At 37.7% G+C, this 26,248-nt stretch overlaps 1 protein-coding gene across 4 annotated transcripts in view; it reads left to right on the forward strand.

Annotated features, from left to right (window-relative positions):
- The window catches only part of LOC113492299 (golgin subfamily A member 6-like protein 22), a 72,752-nt gene that overhangs the window by 23,307 nt on the left and 23,197 nt on the right, over window positions 1-26,248 (forward strand). For 3 of the 4 annotated variants that reach the window (XM_026869742.1, XM_026869744.1, XM_026869743.1), the window contains exons 2-5: window positions 9,919-11,224; window positions 21,169-21,320; window positions 25,426-25,560; window positions 26,000-26,142. In XM_026869742.1, the coding sequence (XP_026725543.1) occupies window positions 9,984-11,224; window positions 21,169-21,320; window positions 25,426-25,560; window positions 26,000-26,142 (1,671 nt within the window). In that variant the 5' untranslated portion in view covers window positions 9,919-9,983. The remainder of the gene's footprint in view (window positions 1-9,918; window positions 11,225-21,168; window positions 21,321-25,425; window positions 25,561-25,999; window positions 26,143-26,248) is intronic. The other variant, XM_026869745.1, reaches the window with a different exon arrangement.

Consider the following 26,248-nt stretch of genomic DNA (forward strand, 5'->3'; position numbering starts at 1 on the left):
TACAAATTATTGAATCTATCAAAATGGCGGACGGTAGTCGTTAGTTTTTATGTTTATAACTTGTTAAATGTCCGTGGGAAGTCATTAATTGGGATTAAGGAATATTAGTTAATTAAATCTTATATTTAACTGCGGTATCTGTACATAATGTTTAATGTGACTACACGGATAGTCAAGTGGTTCACATCACACAAATCGCCGCGTAAGACAAGCATTTGTGTGATCCACAAATGCTTGTTCTGAGTCTGGGTGTCTTTGTGCATGTGACTAGAATGTTTACTAAACCTCCCGCGATACAAGGATTAAAGGCCTAAGCTATGGCGTCGTTTTAAAAAAAAGTTATGGGTAACTACCGCATCGTCAAGCAATAAAACTAATATAGTTGTATGATCCTTATTTTCGGATAGAAATTCATTAAATGACTCATCCCGTTTTGGGTTGAGCGGAAAGGAGTTCCAGACTTATACTGACAACACACCCATGTTCCTGCCTTTGCCATTCGTGTACCGGGGCCACGGTTACTCTTTCGGACAGTCCCGCTGGTTCGGTTCTCATAACACCATTGGGTCTGTTGGATGCAGGTGGCAATGAAACGGACGCGCTGGAGAACATATGGAGAGGCATATGTCCAGCAGTGGGCAGGTATAGGCTGAAGTGATGATGACGATTGGGTCTGTTTGAGCGCCAAAGCTATGTAATCGGTCTTATGTATTAGCTAAACGTAATAGACAAAGTCACGTACCTTGTCGAAAAGGACAGAAATTATACTAGTCGATTTTATTTCGAGCCCAAAAGCTTAAATATGGTTTTAGTAATTAGTATTCGAGAATATTTTGTCTTCGATTTATCCGCAAAAAAAACTAGCTCGCACACGATTGAGAAGTGTTAGTAATTATATATTATATCCAATCAATCTAGACGTCAGAAACATACGAACTTAAACTGCTATAACTCCATTTATCTGCAATACAAACAGACAAATTTTCCTGTTATTGTTCCCACGCACTGACCTGTATTATAGTACTCTAGCCTGGATATTCCTTACGAAATGACAGCTGTCCTGTGTAACGATTTTTGATTGAAGGTTATAATAGTTCTGCATGCGATTTTCTATGGGTTCAATCCTTGCATAAGACATGTATGGTCCTCTAATACTGTGCATGAGATTTGAATGATTGTTAAACTCCCCGCAATACTGTGATTAAATTAGAATAGAAAAACATCAAACGGGAATGACAATCCTTTTCGATAAGTGACGTACTTTTGTATTAATTTAATCCTTGTGATTCAGGACAAGCATTCGTAGATCACCGATACACGTCGCGCACTTTGAGTTATGCTTGGTGACCTCAACCACGCGGTTATCCTTGACAATAGGGATGATGACTGGGTATAAAAGAAAAAATCTCATTAGTCCCTCAGTTAGATAATTGAAAAGTACGAGACACGTATTTTTTTACTTTTTCAGAAAAACTAGAATTGACAAAGATTAACTGCTTTAAAGTTTAGGAAGGGGCTTGTGACGTAAGAATAGAGTAAAATTTATACTCAATCGTGACGTCACGCGTAAGTTTCATTCACTGTAATTTGGTCAATTATTGTGCGGGACCAATTAAAAATACCTATCCATTATTATACAAAAAACTACAAGACGACACTGCAAAAAAATTGTCATCATCCCTATTCAATAAGCTTCAGCAATTCGTCACTCAGAAATGTAACTTGTTGAAATTGAAAATACAAACTTCGCGTATTATAATACAGGTCGCTATTCCCACGGGATAGCATTGAGCGGCCATCTTGTTTTCAATGTCAACCATCTTGTTTTATCAATGTTTTGACGTCAGCAGACTTCCTTTGAAAGCCACTTCATTTTTTATTTGGTAAACTGGATAAAAATATACTGTTTACAGTTTCGCGTTTTATGATGAGATTTTTATTGCAAATTAATTTTTGACGATCGGATGTCCGATGGGTTTCTAGGGTAATTTTCAAGGTGAAAAATGGCGCAGACGGACTATGGATTAGTGACCGTCTTTGTCGTGTCGTTTCTTTGCGTTTGAAAATTCACGTTAAATTGTGAGTCCCTCATTGGTGGCTCTCATTTGTTCATCTTTAACGGACGCTACGAGTAGACGAAAGCCAGAAATCCTGTCAACTGTTACTAAGGATCGTGTTGCCTCGTTAGATTGTTAGCATTGCATCCTGTAAGACTGGAAGCCGGCCCCAACAAAATTAGAAAAAGGCTATAAATATAAAAACTTTGGGAAAGTAACATTTAGCTCGTCTTGGCGGGGGCACATTTATATTACCCTGCGTTCGCATCGAATCTGCACTTCGTTAAAAATGGCGAAGGAAAACATTGTGAGCACTTCCACACCTGAGACACAAGGGTGTGTTGCGTCACGTCAGACGTCACGGGGGTTTATACTCTGACACCAGGGCCCCAATTCCGCTATTTACAATGGCCGATGAATAAATGGAAATATTATTAAAATTACACAGTTCATATTCTCTTAAGCATGTTGCTAACCCAATATTTGGAATTCTTTTTATTTTTTTCAATTAAAAAAAAGGACTCCCGCTCTAAGTAATTTAATCCTTGTCTCACGGGGGGTTTCACAAACATACAATTCACATGCACAAAGACACCCAGACTCAGGACAAGCATTCATGAATCACACAAACACTTGTCCTACGGGGCTCGAACTAACACGTCGCGCAGTGGGTTTAGCGTGGTGACCTCAACCACGCGACTATACGTGCAGTCAAGTCAGTGGACCGTCAGTGTTCCGTCCCGTGCTGTTTTCAATTTTGAGTTGGCAAAATACGAATAATGTCAAAAAAACAATTTCCATTCATTCATGGAGTTTCTTGCCGTTTCTTTTCCATAAGAACGACACTTTGGAACCGTGCAACTAGAGTCAGTAATGTAACGTTTTAAAAGTGCCTGAGAAACGGCCTATTTGAAATAAAAAAAAAAATGATTTTGATTCTTCTTTAATTTTAAATAGCAGAATTGGGGTCCAGTTTCTACATCAACCATACGATAAGAAGAAAATATAAACTCCAAAAAAAAAAAAACTCGAAATTCCGAGCGCGCACGAACTCAGACGGAATCACACGACTAATAAAAGCTTGCATGTTCGCGTTAACCGGATGGCGCGTCTTTCCGTTAGATCAGCTGTTATTAGTATCATAGTGATGGGCTCTTTATCGATAAGTTAACGATTTTCGGATATATTTGTGTTTCCGATTTGTGTTAGGATGTTAGGTTTTATTGATTTTTGTTAATTAAGTAAATTAAATAATATTTTTTAGTGTTTGTAATTTATTATAAAATTTATCGATATCTATAAAGTTTATTATTAAAAGAGGTATCTTGTTGATTTTAAGGGAAAAAAGGATAGGAAAATACAGGCCAAACGAAAAGACGGCCTATTAAAATCAAACTATCCAAAAACTGCTGTAATCATTGTATTGTTTGTATTTATATCTCATATCTCATTATCTTAAACTAGCTGTTGCCCGCGACTTCGTCCCCGTGGGTAGAAGATATAAGTTATGATTTATATCTACCCTGTTTTTTTTCACATTTTCCATTGTATCTTCGCTCCTATTAGTTGCAGCGTGATGTTATATAGCCTAAAACCTTCCTCGTTGAATGGTCTACCAATAGTTCCTAAGATTAGCGCGTTCAAACAAACAAACAAACTCTTCAGCTTTATATATTAGTATAGATAAACAAAATTTTAGCCAAATTTCAAAAACATAGTCCACTCCAAAACAAAGTTTCGTATAAAGTTTTTTTACCTTCAAAAACCCTTTTTTTTAAGGTAAAAAGTAGACGAAGTTCTTTCTCGAGCTCTAGTCTATGTATCTACCTAATTTGATTAATAATAAATAAATATTCCACAACTTTCACACAACGCCATCTAGTCTCAAACTAAGCAGAGCTTGTATTACGAGTACTAGACAACTGATAAATATACTTATATATTTCTAAATACATACATAATATAGATAAATTACACCGAGACACAGAACAAATGATCGTGCTCATCACACAAACATTTGTCCTGTGTGGTAATCGAACCCACGACCTCCGGTATAGCAGTCAGGGTCACTAACCACTAGACCAACAGGCCAGTCATTATTACAATCTGTTCAGTACTTTTGTCGTGAAAGCGAAACAGACAAACAGATACTTTCACATTTGTAATATTAGTATGGATTATTTATAAGACGCGATGTTCAGACGATGCTACGCCACGCGTCTGTCATGTGCGTAGTAATTTTATATTAATAGTCTAATGCGTTTATAAAACTATTCAAGTTGCATGAGACACGCGTTTGTTTGAATTGCTGTTGATGTGTTGATGTGTTTTTATAAACAAACTGCTACACTGCCGAGTGATATTACTACAATCGTTTATGACAAGGAATAAAAAAAAAAAATTGAACAGCTGACAGTAGCCCTCTTGAAGAATCATCTTTAGCAGAATTATAAAGAGTTACATGTAGTGAGGAATACGTACTTTCACTTGACAATCGGGTTTCTATGTCCCATTGTGACACCGAAGTGTTTTTAGCTTTTTTTGATGAAAAATTTGGTGTATTGTAGCAATTGTCCTCTTAGTCTTTCCCCCAACTATGTTTGAGTCAGCTTCCAGTTTTATCTTCTTAAAAAAAAAACGACTTCCACGTAAGGAATTTAATCCTTGTGTCGCGGGGGGTTTTACAAGCATACAATTCACAAACACAAAGACGTGCACAAATGCTTGTTCTGAGTCTGGGTCTCAGAACAAGCATTTGTGGATCACACAAATGGGATCGAACCCGCGACACGTCGCGCGCAGTGGGATTGGTGTGGTGACCTCAATCACTCGGCTATCCGCGCTGTCTAACCGGATGCAGCTAAGTACTAGTTTTTAACAAAGAGCGGCTGCCTATCTGACCTCCTCAACCAAGTTGTCTGGGCAACACAAATATATAAGACTTTTTATAAATTCACTAGTACTCATAGCACAAGCTTTACTAATCCAACACTAGATGGCGTTGTTTTAAAGTTAAAAAACAATATAAAATAAAGATTGTCCACTAAAAGTCTAGCGTACACTCTAAACAAGTGCACACACACAAACACACAAATAACTCATCCGAAACGATCGATTGCAACATGATTGCTTTACAAACGTGACCGCCACGTGGTCCCGTACATACCGTACACACTACGTATGAAGAATGCTGAACTGCACGTAGTACTAGTTCGGATAAAAATAATACATTCTTGGCACCACGGTGAGAGGGTATTGTAGGAATTGATTTTGCCCTTTGGTTACTCAACTTAGGAACTTGTGTCACCAGTGCCGGCGTTAGGGAGGGGCGTGATGGAGCGATAGCCCAGGGCGAAAAATTTTGGGGGTTGCCAAGGTGTGAAGTTGGAGTCTCTTGCCTCTCCTGGCGCAAACCCTCAGAACTGTGCTCTACGCTAGAGGTGGAATACTTCCACCGCCAAAAGAACGCTAAAGGAAAGATGAAATTCTTAATATAATTTTACTTGGGATCAGCAAAAATCTAACACTTGATATTGCTTCCCTCAAATGGGCGCCACAATATTTTCGCCCGGGGTGTGGCCCTTACGCCGGCACTCTGTATCACATTATGTTGTATCGTAAATACGTTGTTTGCGAAAATAATATTATTCAATAAATCCTGTTTCGGTAGGCACGTTAAATTGTGGTTCTCGGTTGTTATTTATTCATACATCTTTGACAGTCGTTATAGGAGCTTGAAACTCTGACAACCAGCACAACTAATTGGTATCGTGTTGCCCAGGTAACTGGGTTGAGGAGATCAGATAGGTAGTCGCTCTATAAAATCCAGTAAGACTTAAAGCCCACCGCAACATAGTTGGGAAAAGGCTAGGATGATGATAATCAATAAACACAAATAAGTTTATCGATAGATTTTACCGATATATCGATACTACCAAGTGTGCGCGACGCCCATCACTACGCACTTTCCCTATACCGCGATATATTTAGAAGCGGTATGGCGGCAGTGACCTTTGGTTTGTGACTATACTAATTTATATTTGTTTTTAACACTGCATTTACCTCTATAAATGTGCAGAGTAATAAAATAATTATTATCTAGCTATTATTGATTTTAGTTACTTATTTAGGTACTGAAAGTATTGATTTTTTTATCTAGTTATGACAGCGATTGCGTTTGCCTGGAAAAATGACTTTGATCAGTTTTTTGGATATATTTTTGAACTTTTTTTTTCTCTTTCTCTTACTTCGACTTCTCGAATAGCCGAGTGGTTGAGGTCACCACGCTAAACCCTCTGAGCGCGTCATATCGTGGCTTCGATCCCCGCGACGGAGCAACGTTTCTGCAATTTACGAATGCTTGTTTGTGTAACCCCCCGCGTCACAGAGATTAAATACGCGTGACGTGCTATCAGTCGCTATCCCTATTGTGAACTCAAATTGATTTAAGTTTTATGTTTAAACTAGCTGTTGCCCGCGACTTCGTCCACGTGGTTAGAATTTTCCCCGTTTTTTCCACATTTTCCATTGTATCTTCGCTCCTATTAGTCGCAGCGTGATGTTGTATAGCCTATAGCCTTCTTTGATAAATGGTCTATTCGAATTTTTCAGTTCGAACCGGTAGTTCCTGAGATTAGCGCGTTCAAACAAACAAACTCTTCAGCTTTATATATTAGTATAGATAGAGTATAGATGTTCTTCACTATCATATTATCTATGTTTCATAGACTTACTTTTTATACATCCCGAATAAAATTTATGAGTCTAACAAATAGACGGAGAATGCTTTTGAGATTATTTATAATGTAAATGTTTCTTAAATTTAAATTTATGTATGTAAACACCGGAAATAAAGGAATTTTTGTGTTTGATTGCGTGGGGCTTTATGTACGACTTTTATCTCGCTTCTTCTGCTTTTGATACTCTTTTTGGAGAAATTGGCTCCTGAATTTATGTTTTCGGATTACCACTCCGCTGTCAGCTCAAATCAAATCAACTCGTTTATTTGTATTGATACATAGGTTAAATATAGGTGTTCATTACATAATTATATACTGAATAATGTTAATTCTATGAACAGCTACTTGGGCATACAAATCTCATGATTTGTAGACCATGTGGCACATGCAGTAGGAGAAGCTTGGGATCAGTGCCGGCGTAAGGGCCACTGACACCCCGGGCGAAAATATTGTGGCGCCCTCTTGAGGGAAGCAATATCAAGTGTTAGTTTTTTGCTGATCCCAAGTAAAATTATATTAAGAATTTCATCTTTCCTTTAGCGTTACGTTTGGCGGTGGAAGTATTCCACCTCTAGCGTAGAGCACAGTTCTGAGGGTTTGCGCCAGGAGAGGCAAGAGACTCCAACTTCAGACCTTGGCGCCCCCCAGAATTTGTCGCCCTGGGCCATCGCCCCATCACGCCCCCCCCCTAAAGCCGGCACTGCTTGGGGTGTTTTTAGTGGGTGGAAGTCCGACATATCCCCATGCCGTGCCCTCGTCGTGGGTTGAAGTCATAATTTGACTGGCCTGTTGGTCTAGTGGTTAGTAACTACTAGACCGGGGATCGTGGGTTCGTTAACACCCAGTACAAATGAGTTTGTGATGAGCATGATCACTTTGTGCAGTGTCTGGGTGTAATACTGAAAGTACCTACTCAAAATACAAGCTTTGCTTAGTTTGAGACTAGATGGCGTTGTGTAAAATTTATGGGATATTGATATAGAGATTTGAGCAATCGCATTTAGTACAATAGTTTTATTTTTCATATTTTTAGGTGACTTGAAGACAAAGACCCAAAGTATAACCGCGCAAGTATATTTGAAATAACTTTTTGAAGCCCTGCTCGAACAACTTAAACGACAGGAATGAGATTCTCATAGTGGTTTCATAGGTTTACGCGAATGTTAGACATTGAAATGAAACTACTTTTACGGATTTTAACGCGGTTTAATTTTAGATTTTAGTTCCCGACGTTTCGACACCTTTGCAGGTATCATGGTCACGGCAACTAAAATCTTCACTTTCTTTTCAATGTGATTCTCCTTCATTTTTAAATCCGACTTTAAAAATGAAGGAGAAACTATACAACTATTTAAAGTTGCACAACTTTACCTAGATATTTAAAAAGTATTGTCTGGTGCCAAACACCTGCTAATTATGTACGTCCTTGATGGTTTTGTTTACTGCCCACCCCGTCGTTATATAACGCGGATGATCTAGTGACTCGGAAACATATATATGTATATATGTATGTCAACAAATCGTATGTTTGTTTGTCACATGATATTGTATGTTAATGGGCTATGGTTGACTCATGCGGATATATCAGGGTCGCCCGACTAGTTTTCAAACCTGGAGGTAATATAATAATAATATTCCACAACTTTGACACAAGTCACAGGCCATCTAGTCTCAAGCTAAGCGAACCCTTTTTTATGAGTACTAACGTACGTACAGACATATATTATTATTAATATTTTTAATTATAGTAACTATCGTCAGACTGATTCACTATTAAGTGATGTAACGGTTTCGGACCCAACCGGAGTCCGTAATCATGGTGTGACGCGAGCGAGCGAGTCGAAGTAGACCGCGATCCCGCGACGACCTAAAGCAATAATAAAAACAAAAAAACTATTACGTAACATGAAAAGCATTCATTTTACAATAATATGCATTCTTTATTGTTTTCTTGTACGATATATGTCTTATTGTTAAAAATATAATAGCCGTAGGAGAAAAATATTGATATCGACTCAAGTCCTCTTCACACATATATAAACATCGGAAATTTTCTGAAATACAGCATAAAGAAATTATTTATTGTTTATAACCTTTTTTTTATTTTAAATAATCACGCTATGGAAATTAGCCGTTATATCGCGGGGCTTTTCACAAACCCTCAATTCACATGCACAAAGACACCCAGACTCATCACAAGCATTTGTGGATCACACAAATTCGTGTTGTATGTAGGTTTCGAAGCAAAGCCACTTTGCCTGCTTACTTAAAATTAAAAAAAAAAAACAGACTAACGATTGTCTAATGTAATGGTCTATGCCTATTTCGAAATTCTTTTTATCAAACGAAAGTAATTTTATCTGTGACTAGCTGTTACCCGCGACTTCGTCCCCGTGGGTAGAAGATATAAGTTTTGATTTATACCTGCCCTGTTTTTTTCATATTTTCCATTGTATCTTCGCTCCTATTAGTCGCAGTGTGATGGTTTATAGCCTAAAGCCTTCCTCGATGAATGGTCTATACAACACAAAAATAATTTTTCAATTCGGACCAGTAGTTTCTGAGATTAGCGCGTTCAAACAAACAAACAATCAAACAAACAAACTCTTCAGCTTTATATATTAGTATAGATTTTCATACATGAAAAATACCGTTTAACAGAGAAGGCGCAGGTCTGCAAAATGTCGTTATTAATAATGACATTTTATGATACTCAAAATTATGTGTTACAAAACGAATCACAATTTATTTTTATTTCGTGAAAACTTTCAAGAATGTTAATTGACTTCAGGTAAACATTTTAACAAGTACCAGCGGCGCATAAATAAGAAGTTTTGTTTATTTCTTTTGATTTTAAACTAGATAGATCTAACTGAAATGTTTAGTTTTGTACGTCTAATTCACAATCTTCACGTAATTAGAAAGCTAAATACTAGATTTTTCTAACGAAAGTGGTTTAAAGGTTTCATTTTCAAGTCTCCGCAGTTTCATAACATCACTTTTGAATCGGAACATCGATATCTATTCATATTTTATAATACGAAATATACGTCAATCGAAAATGAATAACGATCACCGCAAACCGATCTATATCAAACAACTAAATATTTCCATCTCTATAGTAAATATCGCGCCACAGTCGTAAAGACAACGCCGGCCCGGGCGGTCATGACAACAGTCGGCCGCCATGTTTAATTTCTTCAAGAGAAAAGGCGGCAAAACCGAGGCCGCGCCGGCGACGCCCGACGACGCCCGAAAATTCCCGAACGCCGAGAATACAAAATTAACATCAGTTACCGCGCGCGCGCAACGAAACGACACAGAACCAAGCGAAAAACTCAACACAATACGGAAAGATGTAGTGAACCTGCTCCTACCTGACACGGACTATAATAATCAGAAATCTGGAGTCGGCGCCATACTGCAGATTATGGCCGGGAAAAGGAAAAGGGGGAAGCGAAGAAACGCTCGCGCCGAGTCGTGCAGAATCAGCCCCTTGAAAGAGACGAACGTATTGCAAAGGAGTAACTCAGACCGAAAGGCGAATGACGTAGCCGTTCCCACACAAGCCAAAAATATCACAGACGACGCAGACTTCGTCAAGGCACTGGTCCTGCAGAAATACGCAAAGAACAACGATAATAAAGAACACGTGTCCCTTATTTATGTTAACGAACCAGATTTGGATGAAAAAAAACATGCGGAGGCATTGCTTCGGCAGATCGCGCGCTCTATAGACTGTACCGTCGACAAATTAAATGAAGACAGACAAATGGGAGGTACTGACAGCAAAATAGACAAAGCAGAACCGCTTTACGAGAGTATTGACGAACGGAATAGTAATTATCGAAATGAATTGAAAGGTGAATTGGAAAAGTTGATGAACCAGGATGACAGTGATAGTGTTAAAAATGAATTGGAATCGCCCGGGATAACAAAGAAATCGAATTTGAAGCCTCCAAAGTCTGATACCGAAGGCTGTAGCGACGATGACAGATCTGACTGCGGTAAAAAGAGAGTTACTTTCAGAAAGCACATAGTCTTCGACGATGGAGACCAACAGACTGATGAAGAGGTGGGATCTTCATTCGAATCCCTTTCATCAGAAGACGAAGAATACCTCGAAGATGCCGACGATATTTTCGCAGATAACACAACAGTTATTAACGTCAACGATAAAGAATCTTTAACCATCAAAGTTGAGAGCCCCGATACGTTGAAAAGAATTTCGAGTGACAACAGTGATAGTGGATTCATAGAAATAGCTGATAAGAGTGAAGTGACTGACAAATGTGAGAGTGAGAGTGACTCAGAGGACTGTGCAGTGAGTGGAAGTGAGACAGAGGAGGAAATAATAGAAGAAATCATCGAAGAAATCACTGAACCATTTGTGATTGCGTCTAGTGATCCTGAATTATTGGAAGAGCCGTGAGTAGACCTTGTTGTTCTTTAACTATTTAAACTACTAGAATTATTGCGTTTTACAAGAATCATTAAATAAGATGAAATTCTCCAAGCTCTGTAAAATCCTTCAAATATAATGAACTGACAAGTCAAAGTCACGTCACTTGTCGAAAAGCAATGTCATCCCAAACATCACTTATATTAATATTTGAATGTAATTTTGTTTCCTTCACTTTCACGCGTTTCTAGAGACATAAGAAGGAATACAGGGTTTGATTTAATCAATTTTAAATGAAACATTATGCTTTACAGTGATATCCTACGCGGGCGAAACCGTGGACTCCCGGTAGCTTGAAATAATTTTAGTAGTTTTCTATTCTTATATAGACCACGGTCTAGGTCATACTTAAACCTTCTTTTTTCGTTAACAATAAGACTTGTATTTATGTTAGAAAGAGATACTACTGTACGTCAAACGCTTCATTTCTCAGTTGTAAATTGAATTGTTATCGGGTTTGAAGCTACCTTGAAAATTTCAGCCTGCTAGCTTATCGCGACGTGCCTCAAAATTAAGTTGCAAAGATCCAACCGGAACGACAAACAAACAAGGAAGAAAATGATTGTATAAAAACGTGGGAAAAACTGAGCTTGAAGTTGAGTTGACATATCTCCAAACTAACACGCTTTTAAACCGCTCAAATGAATTGAACTGACAAGCCAAAATCACGTCACTTGTCGAAAAAGAATGCAAAGCTATGTCCCTATTTGACGCCGTAACTTACAAACCCTATTTTTTGTAGATATTTAAACAATTATCTAATCCTTATAAAGGTTTATGATAACTATATTTTACATATTGTTTTTTTTTGTCTAATTACAACCTCATTACTCATAGCTTTTAATGTTTTTCCGGTTGATAATGTTGTGACAAAGTAAATTTTGCAATATCACGATCGAAATTTCATTGTCTTTGTGCAAGTTCTGATGTTCGCATGTTTGTGACTCTTCTACGCAAAAACTAGCCAACGGATTTTTATAAAGTTTCGCCCAGGTATAGATTATAGCCTGGAATAATATATTTAGTACTATTTTCTAGAGTTAAAGAACTGGATTTTGCTTTACAGCGATAACTGTCCTTGTGCGGATTATAGTTTTTGGGTAAAAGATTAACAAACTCTCATAAAAAAGAGAAAAAGATATGTTTTTCATCTCAAGTCTTAAAAATACGCAATATCATCTTTTCCCAACTATGTTGGGGTCGGCTTCCAGTCTAACCGGATTCAGCTAAGTACCAGTGTTTTACAAGGAGCGACTGCCTATCTGACCTCCTCAACCCAGTTACCTGGGCAACACGATACTCCTTAGTTAGACTGGTTGTCAGACTTTCAAGCTTCTGACTAACTGTAACGACTGTCAAAGATGTAGGAATAACAGCCAGGACCCACAGTTAACGTGCTTTAAACACGGAGGAACTTGTTATGACAAAGATGGTCACCCATCTACGGAGCAACGCCTCAAGCGTAGCTTAAAGGAAATCCATTATAAATAAACATTAGTTTTTTTACAAACATTTTCGTATTGAATCAGCTGTCTAACGTCTTAGGTTTATTAATAGCGAGCTATTTATAACGAGATTACAGTTTCTCGTTACTTCAAATGCCAAATGAATCTTAAAGAAATGTTTAGAAATACGATATTTGATGCTGGTATTTCGTTTTCGTAACCGAAAGTAAACAGGGACTCTGTTTCATTGGGCTTTATCTGTTAATCGGTCACCAGTCTGTTTCTCATAAAACGAGATAGTTTGACAGTTGTTTTTTCTTTTACAAGTGAAACATTTTTGTTGATATAGAAAATATAAAAATACTTAACCCCTAACCGTAATGTTCGTTACGGTCATAAATTTGACGGATGACGATTTTTATGCTTATGTATTTTCTTTAGCCTGTATGTACGGAATCCTCAGTATCACGCGAACGACTCGCACTTGACTGGTTTTATTGATTGATTTTTATAATTACTAGAAAGTCATTTATTCACTATTAGATTGACCGAAGGTCGTGGGATCGATTGCCACCCAGAACAAATGTTTATATGATGAACACGATCATTTTGTCCTGTGTCTGGGTGTAATTTATCTAAAACACCTCTTTGACAGTCGTTACAGGTAGTCAGAAGCTAGAAAGTCTGACAACAAGTCTAACTAAGAGATATCGTGTTGCGCAGGGCAGATAGGCAGTCGCTCCTTGTAAAACACTGGTACCTAGCTGAATCCGACCCCAACATAGCTGGGAAAGGCTGGGATGATGATCAGTAATAAGTTCTCTAAAATAAAATAAAAAAACTTATTATTAACAACACGAGTCGAATAAATCAATAATGATGTATCTAAATATATTTATAGAGATGCGTTTGATTTGCAATAGGACATGACATGTGATGGTCCTACCTAATACGCAAATTATAATGCGCGTTAATGACGCTAATATTATAAACGCGAAAGTTTGTATGTATTGATGTTTGTTACTCTTTCACGCAAAAACCACTGAACGGATTTAAACGAAACTTGGAATACAGATAGTTTATAACCAGGATTAACATATAGGAGTTTTTATCCCGATTGTATGATTCTGTGGGTTCATATTCGATTCGTAGAGGGTGAAGCCAAGGGCTAGTGATTTTTAATCTAAATTGGTTTGATAAATCAGTCCAGTTCGAGTAAGACTCGCGACTCTTAGTGTTTGTATCGTACAATATTGTATTGTAAGTATTGACGACCTCCGTGGTCGAGTGGCATACGCACCGGTTTCAAGGTGTCGCTAGCTCTGAGGTCCCGGGCTCGATCCCCGGTCGGGTCAATGTAAAAATTGTCATTTCTACATTGTCTCGGGTCTGGGTGTTTGTGGTAACTTCGTTGTATCTGAATTCCATAACACAAGTGCTTTAGCAACTTACTTTGGGTTCAGAATAATGTATGTGATGTTGTCCGCATTTATTTATTTATTATAATACTAGCTGTTGCCCGCGACTTCGTCCGCGTGGTTAGAAGATATAAGTTATAATTTATACCTGCCTTCTATCTATCTTGTAGGATTCAGTCAGCGATTGCAAACGCTGACTGAATCTGTAAGCGCAAATAATGTGTTTTTTTACGACCTCACATTAGAAACCTCAAAAATTTTAGCCTATGTGTTATTCTGATGTATAAGCTATATTGTGGTAAAGTTTCATTCAAATCCATTGAGTAGTTTTTAAGTGAAAGAGTAACAAACATCCATACATCCATACTTACAAACTTTCGCCTTCATAATAGTAGTAGGATTGGTCAAAGCTCAAGAAAAACAAATTAAACACTGCATAAAAGCTTTAACCCCCCATAACTTCTAAACGGCTCGACCGATTTTTATGAAACATGGCTAAGAAAACTCGCAAATAATTCACCTTTAATAAAAAACAAACTAAATAAAAAATCTCTCAATCCGTTTCGAAGCTATGATGTCACAGATAGAACTCCCATTTTTGCTTCAGGATTTAAAAAGAAAAATATTAACTATCAAAATGTTTCTACCAATGGTAGTTTTACCTCTATTTTGTGAAATATATCATCTGTACGTATGAAAAAGTAATTATCACTTGTCAAGACGGTAAAGGAAAACATCGTAAGAAAGTCTACACCTGAGATAGTTTTAAGGGTGTGTTGCGCCACGTCAGACTCATCAGAGGTCTAAGGGCGGTTTAAACTCTGACACAACGTTATACATCAACCATACGATTAGATAATTATAAAACAGTTTCAGATAGACATATTGATCCTTTAAGTATAGATGTTATGCTAAGCTCTTCAGAAAACAAACTATTTGATTTGTTTTCAAGCATTTGTGTGATCCACGAATGCTTGTCTTGAGTCTGGGTGTCTTGTGCATGTGACTTGAACGTTTGAAACCCTTCGTCATGCTCAAACGGTTCGACCGATTTCGTTGAAATTTCTTCTGGTGGTAGATAAACTCTAGTAGAAATACTCTTAGCCGAATTTGCTAAGAAAAGATGAATGTATTTGCAACTATAAACGGTGTCCAGGCAACCAAAACCTTTTTAAAACAGCTAGCCTAGTGTTATGAAATCCTTAAAATTGTTGTTTTTAAACGACGCGTTTCGAATAGATTAAGAATTGGGCAATATCCTATAGGGCCGCTAAAAATATATGATCAACAAAATGTTTATTTCTTCACTAAGAAGTATTTAGCCTTGTATTTTGTTATGAATGCGTCATTCCAGTTTATTTATTGTGTATGGATTATTACTGAAATATATTTACTGAAACCAACACGTTTTGGAAATTTTGAATGAGTTTCACGCAAAAAATAGTTTACTCCAATACTCAATACTCAATCATTTATTGCGTTCCATAATGTACATCAAGGTCTTAAAATCTAATAATACAGAACTATTATGGACCCTCCATTTGTTAAGTACTTAAATAATGGTAAACAATCTTTGCGTGGCTTAATTTTCGCGTATAAATTCAAAATTCAACTTAGAAATCTACATAAATATATGTGATAATGGTTTCTTAGGTTTACGTGAATGTTAGACATTGAAATGAAACTACTTTTACGGATTTTATCGCGGTTTAATTTTAGATTTTAGTTCCCGACGTTTCGAAACCTTTGCAGGTATCATGGTCACGGGCAGACTGACCATGATACCTGCAAAGGTAAAATCTAAAATTAAACCGCGATAAAATCCGTAAAAGTAGTTTCATTTCAATATATGTGATAATTTCAACTTTTCAGCTATTACGGTTCACGAGATATAGACGGTGACCGATGTACAAACAGACAGGGAGACAGTGTAGTCTTAGTAATAGGAACTTAATTATATCGTAAATATTTGTTACACAGATAGTCTAGATTTCTAGAACTTGAGAAAGGACATAGTCTACTTTTTCCCACGTTTTTATACACTTGTTTGTTTGTCGTTCCGGTTGGATTTTTGTAACTCAATTTTGAGGCACTTCCCGATAAGCTAGCAGGCTGAAATTTTCAGAGTAGCTTCAAACCCGGTGACAATGCAATTTACAACTTCAAAAGTAGCTTGAACGATTTTGATAAAATTTTAATGGATTGACGTTTAAAAACGTGGGTATTTAGATTTTTTTAAATTAAAAAATATATATGTAGGTACTTTTTTAAAGAAGATTCTCTTCAGAAATTATTCAGGAATGTACTATATAATATATACCCCAAACTTTATACGTACGTCGACCTGACTGACGCACTTGCACATTCTGTGGCTTTACAAAGAACCCTATATTTACACAGCTTACTGCAAGTGTGGTTTACGTCAAATATATTACGGAAAAAACGTTAATTAGATGAAAAAAGTTTCAATTTGAAGTCGGACTTTTTGGTTTTGGCAACGGCATGCTGTAATTTGTGGCATGATCCATGGGCGAAATCCAAAGTGGTTTTATCTTCATCAGAATTCTGTCAAGCCGTTACAGCGGCTTACCAGTATTTTACCAAATTTTTGACTGGCCTGTTGGTCTAGTGGTTAGTGACCCTGACTGCTGTTCCGTAGGTCGTGGGTTCGATTCCCACCCAGGACAAATGTTAGTGTGATGAGCACGATCATTTGCTCTGTGTCTGGGTGTAATTTATCTATATTATGTATGTATTTAGAAATATATAAGTAACGGCCGCTTTCTATATTCGATCTCAATCCCTAATTTACGGATCGAGATTGACATTTGAATCCATTTACAACTTTTAGTGTTTCTATAACCGATCCATGGATCGTTTTCTCGATCTTTTTCTTCAATCTATCTTTGGGAGGGCGGATCGAGATTTTAGATTGGTATTTGTATGAAAGTAACAGTTATGCGTTTTCTATAACCGATCTCTGGTTTTGACAAATCGATTTTTGACGTTTTTGATCTATAATCGCGATCCCCAATTTTTTACGGATTGTACTGAGAAATCTGCGAAAATAGAAATATTTTCAAGTGATAGCGATCTTAAAGTATTAGCTCAGCTATTGGACTAGGATAGTAGTGACAGCGAAGAAGAACAAACTCTGTCCTCAAAATTTGTAATTGTGATTGTGATGTATCGAGTGGTTGTTTTTTTTTTCAATTCGCTTAAAATTTTTTGCTTTCAGTATTATAGTTTTTGTGTACTAAGTACACTTTTACCAATATCTGTAATACTGCAATAATAGATAACGATTATAATATTCTCGTTTTGATTTATTTATTTAAAACCATGAAGTATCATTACAGGGTTTACCCTAATGCGACAGCAAAGAACTTAAACTAAACAAAAATTGCAACACATTACATTATTAAAAACACGTCAGTCTGATTTCGAAGAAGTTGGTGGTGTGGAGAGCTCTTGTAAGAGGTGCTTTGGTGAGCAAATTTGTTCTCGCGGTAGGAACCAGCAGTAGGTACGGGCTTCGCCGCCCACTCCGCCACTCAAACTCTGCAATACTTCCGGGTGATTCTCCACTCCACGAAGCACCTTCACCAAGTAGACGACCAGTGTAAACTCCCGTCTCATATACAGTTGATTATTGCCAACCATGCCCAGAACAAACAGAGTGGGATCCATGTAGGTAGAACGGATACACCCCATACAGTTTCTTGTACAGATGGCGCGTGAACTTATTCTGAATGCGCTCGGATATTACCGCTGTATTCTATTCTATAGCTGAGACATCGGAAAAACAAACAACAAATAAACTTGCGATTTTAAAATATATTATGTTAATGTCAAACTGACTGACAACTTTTCGATTGACTGACGTTCCGTTGCTCATCAATAAACGTTTATTGTCGTTTATGCTTTTTCTAATCTTCAGGTAGAATTATAGTATTTACCGCTACGACTTCCCAATCTTTTATTTTTGTATTTTGTGGAATTTCTAGTGATTATACATAAAATAGATAAGCTTTAAGAAAAAAACCACCTTTTTACTCATTAATAATCATGAAGTACTTTTTCTGCACATGCGTAAAACAAAACGTTTAGCAGGGCGATCTATCCGTTTTTTTTCGATGGATTTCGAGACGAGATCGATTAAAGAAATGCAGATTCAAGCTCAATCGAGGGATTGAAAAAAATCTGGATTGATCGGAGTCTTAGATTCGGGATCGAATATAGAAAGCGGCCGTATGTTTATCAGTCGCCTAGTACTCATAATACAAGCTCTGCTTAGTTTGAGACTAGATGGCGTTGTGTGAAAGTTGTGGAATATTTATTTATTTATTTTACAAGGAGCGACTGCCTATCTGACCTCCTCCACCCAGTTACAGACAACACGATACCCCTTAGTTAGACTGGTTGACAGACTTTCAAGCTTCTGACTACCTGTAAAGACTGTCAAAGAGCTGAAAATGACAAGCAGAGACACGTTATGATATAGACGGTCATCTATCAACGAAACGACCGCGATAAGAGTCGCTTAACCTGTGTTAGACGACCTTGTTACTTACCCACGATGTGCTTTTCATATAGTCTAATGATTTTTTCAAGATTCTTAACAAAAAGTTGATGTTTGATAAAACAAAAAAAGGCTTTTTCGTTTTCTAAGGAAATTATCAAAAGAAATGCATTAAACAAATAAAATAACAACGGTTTCTTTGTTACATATTTAGAAACACAAATGAGTCATCTGGCGCGCAAACTACGTCAATGGCCAATATGGCGGCCTTGAAACGTCAAAAAAGCGCGCGTAAAATAAATTGCCGTGTAATTCTTCTGTATTCTGTCATCACTCGTTCATTCATCATTCGTTTTTGCTCATTAGTCAATCATTACAGTTATTTAGTGTGATTATAATGCGTTCATTAGTCTTACCTTGATTTCGGTCTAATTCAAGTCTAGTCTATAGTAATGACTAACAAACGTTGTTTTGCCAGATAAATGAGTAAGTGATTAAAAAAGGGGAATGAAAAAAATATATGTTGTCCTATTTTCAGACCTACCCAATATGGACACAAAGTTTCATGGGAATCGGTATAATTTCGTACACCGTGACACCTTAATTTTATGTATTAGAGATATAAAGCTCAAAAGATTTGAACGCGCTTGTCTCAACAACCGAAATTCCGATTAGAGAAATACTTTCAGTTTTAAATAGCTCATTTTTTTAGAAAGGCTTTCGGGTATTTATCATTACGCTATGATTAATAGGAGCAGAACAGTAATGAATAATCAAAAATGGGGAGAAGTTGCGTGCACTCTGAAACAAAGCTTATCTTTGGATTAATACATAGTCTAGATTTATCCGACTGCGTAAACGAGGGTGTTTTTCGCAAGAAATAGCTAGTTTATATTATAACTATTGCCTGTTTTCGCCTAAATAAAATAAAAATATTATTTCATACAAAATTCACGGAAATCAATACAAACATTTTATTTGTTATTAGTTTTGTTTCCTGTATTAAAATAACATAATATTATGCCAATACATATTTCGCGAAAACATTACTAGTTGCCAACATAACAACGTAGCTAAAATTATTTTATGTACTTCCGTTATAAAATTAAAATCTATATCTGTACTAATATATAAAGCTGAGTTTGTTTGTTTGTTTGAACGCGCTGATCTCATTAACTACTGGTTCAAATTGAAAAAATCTTTTTGCGTTCAATAGACCATTATTCGAGGAAGGTTTTTGGGCTATATAACATCACGCTGCAACTAATAGGAGCGAAGATACAATGGAAAATGTGGCACAAACGGGGAAAATATTCATCTTCGAGGGCTTCCGTTCAAAAATTCCTAACTTATATCTTCTAACCACGCGGAGGAAGTCGCGGGCAATAGCTAGTTAATGATGTAACGGTTTACTCACTCGGTTTACTCGGTTTTGTTTCGGACCCAACCGGAGTCCTTAATCACGAGCAGACGCGGCGGGATCGCGAGTCGAATTCCAGTCCAGTTCGAGTAAACCGTTACATCATTTAATAATGAATCAGTCTCACGATAGTTATTATAAAAATAACAGCTAGTTAATATATAACGAGGTAAACATTGGAGTTTGCTATGTTGTTAGGGATATTGGATTTTGCCCTAGGTTCGATGCTCGCTTAAGATTACTTACTCCGTTGGCTCAGCGACCCAAAACGATCCCATGGGAACATAACATCACTGAAAAACTATCCAATGTGTATGTGCTAATCTTGGTTATAAACTATCTGTGTTCCAAGTTTCGTCTAAATCCGTTCAGTGGTTTTTGAGTAAAAGAGGAACAAACATCCATACATACCAACTTTTGCGTTTATAATATTAGTTATAGGATACGAATTCATGTCCCATAGGGGTCAAGTCGGGTTTTCCAACTATTTGTGTAGTCAGTCTAATGCAAATCTCTATGTAAACGCAGGTTTTAATATGAATTTGGCGCCCAAACTTATGAATAACAAGTATTTACAAAACTGCCTACCTAACCTCCAAATAATATAATATTATAAACCAGATGCGAATAATTCTAGGCATTACTTCAGCCTGTCTGGCTAGATTCTCAAGTGGTAAGATTTAAACGATTCGAAATTAGAACGCTGTGTTCGAAACCGTTAGAATGGCTGTTAAATTGTGTTCTGTTTTTGAACTTGTATTATTCATATTTCAAATCGATTCGAATGTTTTGAATATTTGATTTTGCTGGTTAGCGAACGCTTTTAAGATAATCTTTAGTTACGTAACTTTTGGAAGGCCTATTTCAGTAGTCTTAGAATAGGCCTCAAATCGATTTCATTTTTATATACGATCTCTATTAATTGAATTTCAACATACCTTATGGGCATTGTGATAATTTAAGTTAACGGCTATGCTAAGCTTACATAATTTAGTTAATTTTGCGCTACGGATAGACAATAATAACTTTTAAAGAACCATTGATTTCCAACAAACGCTACATCGTCTAATAAAAACCCTTACCCAAATATGTTTCTGTTTTCCAGGAAAACCCTGGTCTCCCAAGAGTCGAAGTTCCAGTCGCAAGTGGCGGCTCTCACAGAACTTGCTGATGACAGATGCAACGAGGCGGAGAGGGCGCGCGACCTGATAGCAGCATACAGGAAGGAAATAGAAGAAAAGGACCAGGAAATACAACGTAAGTCGTGGTCTTTGTGAGGAGATATGCTCGTATGGCGTAATGTTAGGTCCTGAGGTTCTATGAGAGTGTTTTTAACCACCGACCCTAAAAGAGGGTTGTTCTAAGCTTAACGTGTCTGTCTATGGCATGTTAGCTATCGAAAGCATTTTAAATCTGTCGGCCGAGTGGTTGAGGCGGCCACGGCTAACCCACAGTAAGCGACGTGATGCGGGCTCGATCCCTACGGTGGGACAAGCGTGTGATCCACGAATGCTTGTCCTGTGTCTGAAAACCCCTGGAAACTAGGAAAAAAATACTTAGAGCGGGAGTTGTTTTAAAAAATTAGTTTTCAACAAACTTGATACCTGTTTCAGTTTTGTATGTAAAATGTCCATTTTGTGTATCCACCATTGTTAAATGAACATTGCACTGTACGCAGCAAATTTCCTTTTACTCAAAAACAAATTCTGAAAGTGCAATACCAATATAACAACGCCAGTATCTTCCGTTTCTTCTTACGCAGCTGACGTCATTGACATGAATAATCCTTGTTTAACCAACATTGAAAACAAAAGATAAATATTTAGACCTTTATTGTAACTGAGTCATTACAGAAGAAAGTGCCCACCATTTTGGATAGATGCCAACTTTCAAAACGTGTATCGTCGGGGCCAACATTTAGAGCAAGACTGCAAGGAAAGGGGAGTTTCGTAAGGCACGTTAAATTGTGGGTCCAGGCTGTTATTCATATGATATGAAATGAAATCATTTATTCTTTAAGTAGGATATATCATCACTTTAACAAGTCCTTTTTTTTTTGAGAACGCTGAAGTCGACATTTCCTATCTGACTACCCTGAGAAGAAACAAACTCAGGGGTCACAGTCTCATACATCTTTGACAGTCGTTACAGGTAGTCAGAAGCTTGAAAGTCTGACAACCAGTCTAACTAAGGGGTATCGTGTTGCACAGGTTGGGTTGAGGAGGTTAGATAGGCAGTCGCTCCTTGTAAAACACTGGTACTTAGCTGAATCCGGTTAGACTGGAAGCCGACCCCAACAGAGTTGGGAAAAGGCTGGGCCGGTGATGACGCACGGAAAGTCAAGAGGTATAAGGTCCCTCCTCCAAAACCAATGAGCCTAACGTGTCGCGAGTTCGATCTTCGCCAAGCATTTGTCTGATCCACGAATGCTTGTTCTGAGTCTGGGTGTCTTGTGAGGCAGTACTTTTCTAACAAACTACCAAGGCGATATTGTGACAACCTGACAGAACCGGGTACTCACGACATACTCTTGAACCCGAAATTGAATGTCATTCTAGCGTGTTGAGTCCCCCGATACCCGCTCCCTCGGGGAATTAACCTGTAGCGTCAGACTCTTACTGACTAAACCTGAACCGCCGTGCTACGTCATCCGCGTTTTTGTGTCGGTGTATGGCTATGCGTGCAATCCTTCATACACGTTATATGCACGCAACTGTACTTTATTTGTGTACCATGTCGACATTGTTAGACCATTAGTCTGTCGCCGTTTCAATGCACATACGATGAATACTTTTGATGTAGTATCAGCTAAAGCATAGTATGTGGTGGCTTCGAGGTTATATGCATAGATTTGTATGAACATGGTGCAGGTTCGATCCCAACGCAGGCAATGTAACGTGACTTTTTCAAAGTTTACGTACGTCTTAATGTTCTGAGACCAAACTGGCAAACGGTGAAGGAGACATGGTGAGGAAACTTTTTTTTCTGTCCCTCCTACTTTGGGTTGAGCGGAAGAGATTGACAGAATTTGTTCTTTTCTTTTCCATTAATATACCAGGGCCGTTGTAACCCTATCGGACAATCCCGCTATCGTGATGAAACATGGATTCCAAATATTAGAATCTGAAATCGCCAACCCGCATTGCACTAGCGCTGTCATCAATCCTGAAACATTCGTCTTACGTCACCTACTTCTTGATATCTCTGCATCGCCCTTTGGTTGACTTGTAGAAAATGCCTCAAGCATTAAGACCGCATTTCTACATTATTCATGTTAAGAAATATAAATAAATACGCTTAAACAGAACATTCCTTTAAACCCACAGATAAAAACAACATAAAAACAAACTATAAATAAAGATTAAGATAATCATTCGAACCGTTTTCCAAAATGTCATTCTGACTACTAAAACTGACAATTAATGGTTGAAACTGCTAAAAACCATGTCAAGACTGCACTGTTTGGAATTTTCTACGACAATAATACTGTCTTTGGTATTTCGTTTATGTATAGCAAGAATTTGAAAAGCAATAAATAGTTTTTAGTAGGAGCTCGTGGCTAAGCTATAACTGCATAAGTGAATCGATTCACAGGTTAAGCTACGCTTGACGCGGTTGGTCCGTAGATGGGTGACCATCTTTGTCATAACGAGTTCCTTTGAGTTTCGGAAAGCACGTCAAATCGTGGGTCCCGGCTGTTATTCATACATCTTTGACAGTCATTACAGGTAGTCAGAAGCTTGAAAGTCTGACAACCAGTCTAACCAAGGGGTTTATTGCTGCTTCAATAACTGAGTTAAGGAGGTCAAGGAGGTTGATAACGTCTTAAGAATACGAATAGTGTCAAATTTATTGCAATTTCCATTCATTCATTAGCCATTGTAAAAAGCAGAATCGGGGCCCTGATATAAACCATTCAGGGCCCCAATTCTGCTATTTACAACGATTCGATGAATGAATGAAATTTGTGAAACTTTCGGGTTTTCTAAAGCATTTTTCTACACAATAATTGTAAATTCAGTACGGGACGGTACACTCAAGGTCAATACAATTAACTTCCAATTATTGCATTGGCAAAATACTTAAGAGAATAGGAATAATTTCAAATTTAATCCAATTGCCATTAATTCATCCGCCATTGTGAAATAGCAGAATAGGGGCCCAGGATCAACGCATCTACTTGTCAAGTTGTAAGCGGGAATGCAATCAAACATCTATATTTAACACATGATGGAAGCATCTCGAAGCTTGCATTAATTACAGGAAACGATCGAGATTTTTGGCTCCGAAATATCCTTGTATCATGTTTAATTGCGTATAATGTGATGTTTAAATTAGTTTGCAACTGGAAGACTGTTTTTCAATGTTGTGGGAATCTTACTAATATATAAAGCTGAAGAGTTTGTTTGATTGTTTGAATGCGCTAATCACAGGAAATTTCTCAAATTAAAAAAAAAAATATGTTGAATAGACCATTCATCGAGGAAGTTTTTAGGCTATATACCATCACACTGTGACTGATAGGAGCGAAGAAAAAAAATCATAACTAATATCTTCTAACCACGCGGACGAAGTCGCGGGCAACAGCTAGTGTAATAAATGCGAAAGTTTTACGTATGACTGTTTGTTCCTCAGGCAAAAACCACTGAACAGATTTAGACGAAACTAGGTTCACAGATCAGATAGTTTGTAACCAGGATTAAGATAGATAGTTTTATCCCGATTTTATGTTGCCGTGGGATCATTTTCTATTTGAAGCAGGTGGGACCGTGGGCAACAGTATCTGGATATTTTTTTGGTAGAAAAAACCTTGGTTTTTCGCAACTCTAATGATAGTAATCCGTTTTAAAAAGATCACGATTAAAGTTAGTTATTGGTAATGTACCGCCTGGTGTCAGAGTTTAAACTTCCCGTAGACCTCTGACGTGACGCAACATACCCTTGAAACATTGTCTAGTGTGCTGGTTTCAGCAAAGTTTTCCTTTACTGTCTAAAGCAAGCGATAATGATGTTTAATTCGAATTGGTGATGAAATTAAATTGACACATGAATGCACGCATGAACTGCACGGATAGCCGAGTGGTTGAGGTCACCACGAACCCACTGAGCGCGACGTGTTAGTTCGATCCCCGTAGGACAAGCATTTGTGTGATTCACGAATGGTTATTCTGAGTCTGGGTGTCTTGTGCTTGTGATAAGTATGTTTGTGAAATCCCTCGCGACACAAGGATTGAATCCTTAGTGCGGGAGTCGTTTCGAAAGGAAAAAATTGGTGGGTGTCGGGATTCTATCTTATGAACAATCATACCACCGTTATTGATTAAAGATAATAAAGACTAACCACCAATCATTTGCTTTGCAGAGTTAAAATGCGAGCTGGCAGCAGCCTACAAAGAGTCAGAGCTCGTCCGGCAGAGGAGTCGATCTCTTGAGGAGGAGCTCTCCGCAGCCAGGACTTGCTCCTCCAACCTAGCTGACCAGTTACAGAGACGAAACGGTAAGACGGACTAAATAAACACACGTAACAAGTAATTTAAAAGACAAAGCGCCTGTTTCTCAATCATTGATTAGACACTATCTGGTAAATGAATTGAGTAGTGATGGATTTAAAAAATCTAAAAATCCCACGTTTTTTAAATTTCGCTCCATTCTAATTTTATCGGCTGGACCGACCAGCCGTTTTTATAATTGGAAATTGCGTTTTTGCGGGTTTGAAGCTATCCCGAAAATTTCAGCCTGCTAGCTTATCGGGAAGTGCCTCAAAGTTAAGTTGCAAAAATCCAACTGGAACGACAAACAAACAAGAAAAATGAGTGTATAAAAACGTGGCAAAAACGTTTATTTCTCTTCAAATAGAGAGCATACAAAAATCTTTAGCAAAAACCTTTCATCAAGAATTTGCGTTAACTTTCGCATGATATACAATCTTCCCCCAGATGAATCCCTACGCCAGATCCGCGCGGAACTGGAAGATGCTCTCGGGCAGAGAGCAGAGCTCGAGTCGCGCGTGCTCGCGCTCGAGCGAGACAAGGACAGACTCGAGCAGGAGAAGATACTGCAGGAGCAAAAAGCACAGGAGGTAAGAGTAGAGACCGTAGACTCCATGTAGTCTCAAACTAAGCAAAGCTTGAAAGCTGAAGAGTTTGTTTGTTTGTTTGAACCCGCTAATCTCAGGAGCTACTGGT

This window comes from Trichoplusia ni, chromosome 3, assembly GCF_003590095.1.
Source record: "Trichoplusia ni isolate ovarian cell line Hi5 chromosome 3, tn1, whole genome shotgun sequence".
NCBI lineage: Eukaryota > Metazoa > Arthropoda > Insecta > Lepidoptera > Noctuidae > Trichoplusia > Trichoplusia ni.